General features: G+C 42.0%; 1 protein-coding gene across 1 annotated transcript in view; it reads left to right on the top strand.

The window, feature by feature from the left end:
- The first annotated feature begins 2,108 nt into the window (after positions 1-2,108).
- The window catches only part of abcc10 (ATP-binding cassette, sub-family C (CFTR/MRP), member 10), an 11,482-nt gene continuing 6,494 nt past the window's right edge, over positions 2,109-7,096 (top strand). Inside the window, exons 1-10 of the mRNA XM_025058437.1 lie at positions 2,109-2,536; positions 2,673-2,886; positions 3,008-4,373; positions 4,882-5,109; positions 5,525-5,681; positions 5,757-5,908; positions 6,080-6,159; positions 6,491-6,662; positions 6,886-6,984; positions 7,084-7,096. Coding sequence (XP_024914205.1) covers positions 2,711-2,886; positions 3,008-4,373; positions 4,882-5,109; positions 5,525-5,681; positions 5,757-5,908; positions 6,080-6,159; positions 6,491-6,662; positions 6,886-6,984; positions 7,084-7,096 — 2,443 coding nt within the window. The 5' untranslated portion in view covers positions 2,109-2,536; positions 2,673-2,710. The remainder of the gene's footprint in view (positions 2,537-2,672; positions 2,887-3,007; positions 4,374-4,881; positions 5,110-5,524; positions 5,682-5,756; positions 5,909-6,079; positions 6,160-6,490; positions 6,663-6,885; positions 6,985-7,083) is intronic.

The following is a 7,096-nucleotide window of genomic DNA, read 5'->3' as shown; positions in this document are numbered from 1 at the left end:
GTTTTCGTTGTGGTATGTACATATGTTGAAAGACTGTAAAAAGTTGTGATACTTTTGGTACTAACACCAAATGATGGCCGGCTCTACTCACTCCTTACAGTCATCACAAACAAAGGTCCAGGGTGATGCTCATAATCTACTCAAAGACTTAATTGTTTTTCATTTCATGGTTATCAATATAGGTAACCATTAGGGATGTCCGATAATATCGGCTGATCAATTTATCGGCCCGATATCAGCATAATGATGTAATATCTGTCAGAATCGTTATTGGTTTTTCCTTTGAAACCCGATAATGCAATACCTGGGTTTAGCCAAAAAGTCACTAAATGGCAGCATTGCAGCTCATTTAATTGATCTATTTTAATAATCAAGGGGATTGTATGCAGATAAATAAATAAATATTACCAGGCCCGATTTCGGTATTGGTTGAATCGGAACATAAGTGTTTGGAAAATATCGGATATCGGCAAAAAGTCGAACATCGGACATCCCTAGTAACTGTGTGTATATATATGATCAGATTCTACACCTGTGTGAGCCTAACCTGACAATCATGTCACCAGACAGATACAATAACAGACCAGTTTTAACACACATGGGTACTTTCAGCTTTAATTCTGCTTTGATTTTATTTTTTTATTGATATATTAACAAACAGAATAAAAGCCTTCTGTATAAAACTGATGCAGATTAATTTAATATCATCTGCTTTGCAGCAAACTCCTAAGTGTTGCTCCTTACTTTTTGATACGATGAACATCAACAGACCATTCTATAAAAGATCAACGTGACTGCGTGTGTTCGCGCTATCCTGTGGAGGCAGCAGAGGGGCAACAGATAGTGTGGATCCCACAGATACTGCTCATATTTATGTTTGTATTTCATGTCTATATGTGTAAATACAGTGTGCGTCTTTTTGACACGGTAAATGTAGGATATGAAAGAAAAAGTTAAACTGCCTAGTGTTAAAGAAAATGACCTTTGTACAGTGTTTGTGAAATAAAAATATTATGTGATATTGTATAGCTGCACTCCTGCTTTGTATATGACTTTTAGATTTTTGTTTTTAATGAACATGCATTAGAAAGAAAAAAAAACAGTATTTAATACAGGCTTTTTTTTTAATTTCCGAAAAAAAACAGTATTTAATACAGGCTCTTTTTTTTTAATTTCTGTGTTAAAAAATTTGTAAAATTCCTTTTGTTTTTATAACTTAACTTACATGTTCCTGTTCTGTTCACTAGATAAAATCCCAGGTTCCAAAATGTGTACATTTAACTTTGATTGTAGTTATTATGTAACATCCTATTTTAAATCAAGGCATTTTTTAAAAAAATGGTTTCTGTGAAAGAACGTTTTCTCCTCAGCATCAAATGTCTTCTTTTCTTATGCAGACAGTGTCCGGTGTTTCATCAGGAGAACCAGACGCCAGCTTTTTCATTTTCTGACCTGAATAAAGGTGCTAAAACCTAATCTCCTTCTCCATGGTCATCCTTCATTAAAGGACTTTTATTACTAATTCTGTTTGTTTTTACATTGTTTTTTTTTAGTTTAAAAGTTAAAAAAAACATTGTTCTCCAAAAAAGGTGAAAAAGTGAAACCTTCCAGACCCAAGTCCGATCCTAAACCACTAAACCACCACTGCCCCACAAAAAACAAAACAAACAAAAAAAAAACAACTCAGCCTCCCTAGCAGAGGATGGTTTCGATCCATCGACCTCTGGGTTATGGGCCCAGCACGCTTCCGCTGCGCCACTCTGCTATGTAAACGCTGCGTTAAACACACCTGTCATTCTCACATTGACATTGTTTTCTGTTCTCTGTGTCAGACGTCACCATCACATATTACATACTTTTTCTTTCAGCTTTGTCCTTTTTTTCAGGATAATTAATATAAATATAATATATATAATATAATGTAAATAATTAATAATTAAGCTATTTATTTAATTATTCCAAATTATTTTAAAAATTGTATATACTATGGTTGGAAGTTGGAGGATTTCGTAATAAATTATAATGTATTTATTTTATTATTAATATTATTATTATTGTTCCTGGGGTACAACAACAACAACAAAATATAAAATAGACTAAGCTAAAGGCTTGCGTCATCAGGGATGGACGGAAGTGTTTCGGTGAATCAGTATATCCGCCGGGATTTAAAGTAGTAGTTTATTATCTCTTTATTTATTTTTTTGTATTGTTTTTGGCACGTTTAACATTTTACATATTTAGTGACGTTAACAAAATTAAATTCGGACACATGGTTCCGATAAAAACGACCTTCGAGTATGGAGCTTTTTAACGGCTAAACCAGTGACCAACTCTCGTTTGTTTTCTTTAGTTGCAACAGCGAGCTACAAAACAATACCCACAAGAACCCCAATGTTTGTCAAAATGTTCTTGGAGGTTCGCGCACGATTCTGTTCTGACAAAAAGTCCACATAATGTGAGTAGTTTATTAGCGGTTTGTTGTATTTTCAAGTCACATTCTGGGATCCGTGCTCTGTTGTATGAATCATCCAAGCAGGCAAGTCATTTTGGTTAGTTTGAATTAGTACAAACCTAAATTAATAGACCGGTGTCTAGTCTTAGTTTGAATTAGTACAAACCTAAATTATTGGCCAGTGTCTATTCCTAATTCCTGTTGCTTGTTCTCTTTATAGATGTTTTCTTCAATAACACTGGCGAAAAGAGAAGAGTTATGGCAGACTTTGGACCAGCGGAGTTCTTTGCAGACTTCTGTCATACAGACACAGAGAACCCCATCCCTCTCTGGCAGGATGGACACATCAGCGCCTGCTTCAACCAGCTGGTGCTCGGAGCCCTGCCTCATGCAGGGATGGCCGTTTTCTGTGCCTGCTATCTCAGTATGACAAGGTACAGCGCTCCGGACGTCATGTCAAGAATAACAAGTCATATATTTATATGAGATCCTTTCGTAAGTACAGTGTAAATAATCTAATGCCACATTTGTTTGATTTGTTGATTTGTTTATCAGATGCAACCTCCTCCAAACGTCTGCTCCCTGTGGTTGGACCCTCAGGCTGGTGTCCGCCCTGCTGACTGTGCTGCTCTTCACTGCAGACGTGGTTCTTGTGGCCGTCCTCCAGCAGGACGACATGTACCTGGACCTTTTCACTGACAGTTGTGCCATTCTGGGATGGCTGGTCCACCTGACTGCCATAGCAGTGCTGCAGAAAAGTGTTTTGAGGAGAACCCGTGGACCGGCTCTGCTGCTTCTGCTAGTCCTCCTGTTGGTTCCTAATCTTGTCATCACATTAGTGGTTTACTCTGAGACCGGTGGAGTTTTTAACCTCACAGAACCCCTGAAACTCTCAAGATTTGTCCTTGCCTCCGCACGGACACTCCCTCTTCTTCTTTACGTGTTTGCCTTTGCGTTCCCCTGCGTCAGTGACCCCAGCTACACTTTATATGTTAATGCATCAGATGGATCGCCACTCATTCCAATTGACAATCAGCCGGACACTGGTGACATGGTTGCAGAAGATGGCAGTGGCTGGACGTCTCGACTCTTTTACCTGTGGTTATCGCCTCTGCTCAGACGAGGGCAGCAGGGGCAGCTGGACAAACCAGAAGATGTTTATCATCTGCCGCGGAAACTACGGACAACTGTGATTTTAAGACGCTTTCATCAGTGCTGGGAAACCTGCAGACGTGGTACGGCCGTCAGGGGGGAAGAGTGGCCCAGGCCGGTCGGCGGGAACCTTCAGAACGACACCAGGACTTCACACCTCTTGGAGGAATCACTGGCGCTGGAAGGTGATGTGGGACTTTTGAAGGTTCTGCACAAAGCGTTCGGTCTGAGGTATTACGTGCTTGGTGTTCTGAAGGTGTTGGTCAACCTGCTGACCTTCGGAGGACCTCTGCTGCTGAGTAGTCTGGTGAATTTTATGGAGGATGAAGAAGCCCCAGTTAGCACAGGACTCTGGTGTGCACTGGGGCTTTTTGCCAGTACGTTGCTTTCTTCTATTCTACAGAACGTCTTTGTCTTCGAAGTGTCCAAAGTGTCACTGTCGGCGAGATCCGCACTCATTTCCACCATCTATGACAAAGCCCTGCGGATCAGCGGCAGCAGTCTGGCCACGTTCACTCTGGGGGAAGTGGTCAACCTGATGAGCACAGACACCGACCGCATCGTGAACTTCTTCGGCAGCTTCCATGAGCTGTGGAGACTTCCATTCACTTTCTCCATCACCCTCTACCTGCTGTATTTGCAAGTAGGCGTGGCTTTCCTCGGAGGTTTGGCGTTGGCGCTGCTGCTGGTGCCTTTTAACAAATTCCTGGCTTCCCGTATCATCACTAACAACGAGCACATGCTGCGGCACAAAGACAGCCGTGTGAAGGTGAGGCTGTTTCAGTGTCTTGAAAAAACTGAATTGTTAAGAGTGGTTTCGTAACATAGTGGTTAGCACGTCTGCCTTGCAAGCAGAATGTCCTGGGTTCGATCCCCAGTAATACCACATATTTGGCGCCTCCAAGAGGCAGCATGTGGTTTTGTCTTGATTTCATAGCGTAGCTTTTAGCATGCCTACATCAAAAGCAGAGAGCAGAGAGTCCTGGGTTCGATTCCCAGAGAAGCCACATACTGTTGTAGGAGAGTCCTGGGTTTGATTCCCAGAGAAGCCACATACTTGACACCTGTTGTATTTAGATCTGCTGTTAACACAAGAATCTCCCAAATATGGAAACAATAAAGTTCAAATAATAATAATAATAATTATTATTATTATTATTTATAATTAATCATTTCCTTAATTTATTTTCCTTCAGCTTTAAAATCAAAATGTGCAACGTGTTTTTCTTCCTTGTTGGAATCTAATAATTAGTAAAGCTGTGACTCTTCTTCCTCAGCTCATGACAGAGATTCTCTTCGGTATCCGTGTCATCAAGTTTTACAACTGGGAGCCGTACTTTGCACAGAAGGTGGGAGAATGTCGCCAGCAAGAACTGGCGCACCTTAAAGCCATAAAATACCTCGATGCCATGTGTGTGTACACCTGGGCCGCCCTGCCTGTGGTTATCTCCATCCTCACCTTCGTCACCTACGTGTTGCTGGGACATCAGCTGACGGCTGCCAAGGTAGGAAGGACGCATCTGCAGCAGGCATTGTTCAAGAGCAATGCAGTAACAGTAACAGTAACAGTATCATATGGGACAGTTTTTATAAAAAAAATATGTCAGTCAACATTGAGAAATTTCTCCACCCCAAAGATAAGTTAAAATTAAGTACAAATTCAAATGTATTCTTCTCTTGAAATCCTCTCGTTCGAATTTCACCTAAGACGTGTCAAAGTCAAGGCCCCCGGGACAAATGCAGTCCAACAAGTCATTTTGTTTGGCCCTCGGGAGGTGAACAATAAATAAAAATAAATTTAAAGAATTATTACACAGAGAAATGTACAGTATCATTAACTTTAATAAATAATAATTTCCTAAATGGATTCTCTTCAGCTTCAGAACTCTGAGTCTCTTCCTGGTTCTCTCCCTCCTGCAGGTGTTCACCACTCTGGCTCTGGTGGGAATGTTGATCGTTCCTCTCAACTGTTTTCCCTGGGTCCTCAACTCCGTCCTTGAGGCCAAAGTGTCTTTGGAAAGGATTCAACGCTTCTTCAAACTGACCAACCAGGACCTGCAGGCGTACTACGCCCTCGGTCAGCCGCTGCCCGGAAGTGTTAACTGTTCTTTAAATGTTTGTGTGTAACTGTGGCTGATCCATTTGTTCACAGTGTCACCTGAGGATGACCAGACTTCCATACTGCTGAGCCAGGGGAAGTTCAGCTGGCAGAGCACTGACAGACCTGATGACACCACGGAAGGAGGCAGAGCTGAAACTAAAGGGAGTCTGCTGCTGCACAGCCTCAGTCTGCACGTGACCAAGGTGCTGGGCCTCTCACCACATCACTGTTGATGATGTGGAAACAAACGAGTTAGAGATAAATCTGTGATGTTTTAAACCCAAACAAAAATAAAAACACACCTTCGTAACAACAGATTAGAGATTAGAATTTTAAAAATCTGTGTTTTTAAAGTGATGAGTTCTTTGTTTCAGGGTTCTCTCATAGTGGTGGTTGGCAAAGTTGGATGTGGAAAGAGTTCCTTACTGGCTGCTCTCACAGGGGAGCTCAACAGGTACCGTCTTTTAGACATGTTTAAACCAGCGGTGCCCAACCTTTTTTGTACCAAGGACCGGTCGGCCGGTATCAGCTGTTACTGCGGACCGGTCCATCATTTTCAAAATGAAACATCTTTCAGACTTCACTCAATTCTGACTGGATTGTTTTTGAAGTAAATTAGTAAAACGGAGGTAATTCTTAACCAAATGACCTACGGCTAGGCACCGGTCCCCGGACCAGGGATTGGGAACCCCTGATTTAAATCACTGATTCTGTGTTCCATCGCTGGTTCTCTGGTTCGTCAGTTGTTCCTCTATGTCTCTCTCTCTCTCTCTCTCTCTCTGCAGACTGAGTGGAGTGGTTTATGTTGCAGACAGAGAGACCGGCTTCGGACTAGCTTCTCAGGAGCCGTGGATCCAGCATGCATCAGTGCAAGAAAACATCTTGTTTGGCAAAGACTACGATCCAAACTTTTACCAAGCAGTGATCGAGGCGTGCGCTCTGAAGGAGGATCTGAACGTAAGACGTCAGGCTGGTTCTGTTATTGGACTCCCTCCTGTCATTAGTTCATGTCCAGAGAACTGTGGACTAAAACCATCATCACTGTTTACACTGTGACACAAGCTGTGACTTCACCACTTTCATGTCGTCCTATCACAAGAAATATGAAGTTCATTCATCATCACATCAGGTTGTTTCTTATTGTAAATTGCAGTAAATGACACTAATATTCTCCATACAGATTTTGCCCAATGGGGACAAGACGGAAGTTGGAGAAAACGGTGTGACGTTGAGTGGAGGACAGAAAGCGCGCCTGGCTCTGGCCAGAGCTGTGTACATGGTCAGTGTTGGACACCAACCGCTGCAGAAAGAAAAGAAAAATACAGGAGAATGTGTTTATGGTCAGGACAAGGACATGTCTGGTTCATTTCCTCCTCAGGACAAAGACATCT

The sequence above is a fragment of the Cynoglossus semilaevis genome, chromosome 9 (genome assembly GCF_000523025.1).
Source record: "Cynoglossus semilaevis isolate Cse_v1.0 chromosome 9, Cse_v1.0, whole genome shotgun sequence".
Taxonomy (NCBI): domain Eukaryota; kingdom Metazoa; phylum Chordata; class Actinopteri; order Pleuronectiformes; family Cynoglossidae; genus Cynoglossus; species Cynoglossus semilaevis.
This window is presented reverse-complemented; position numbering and strand designations above follow the sequence as displayed.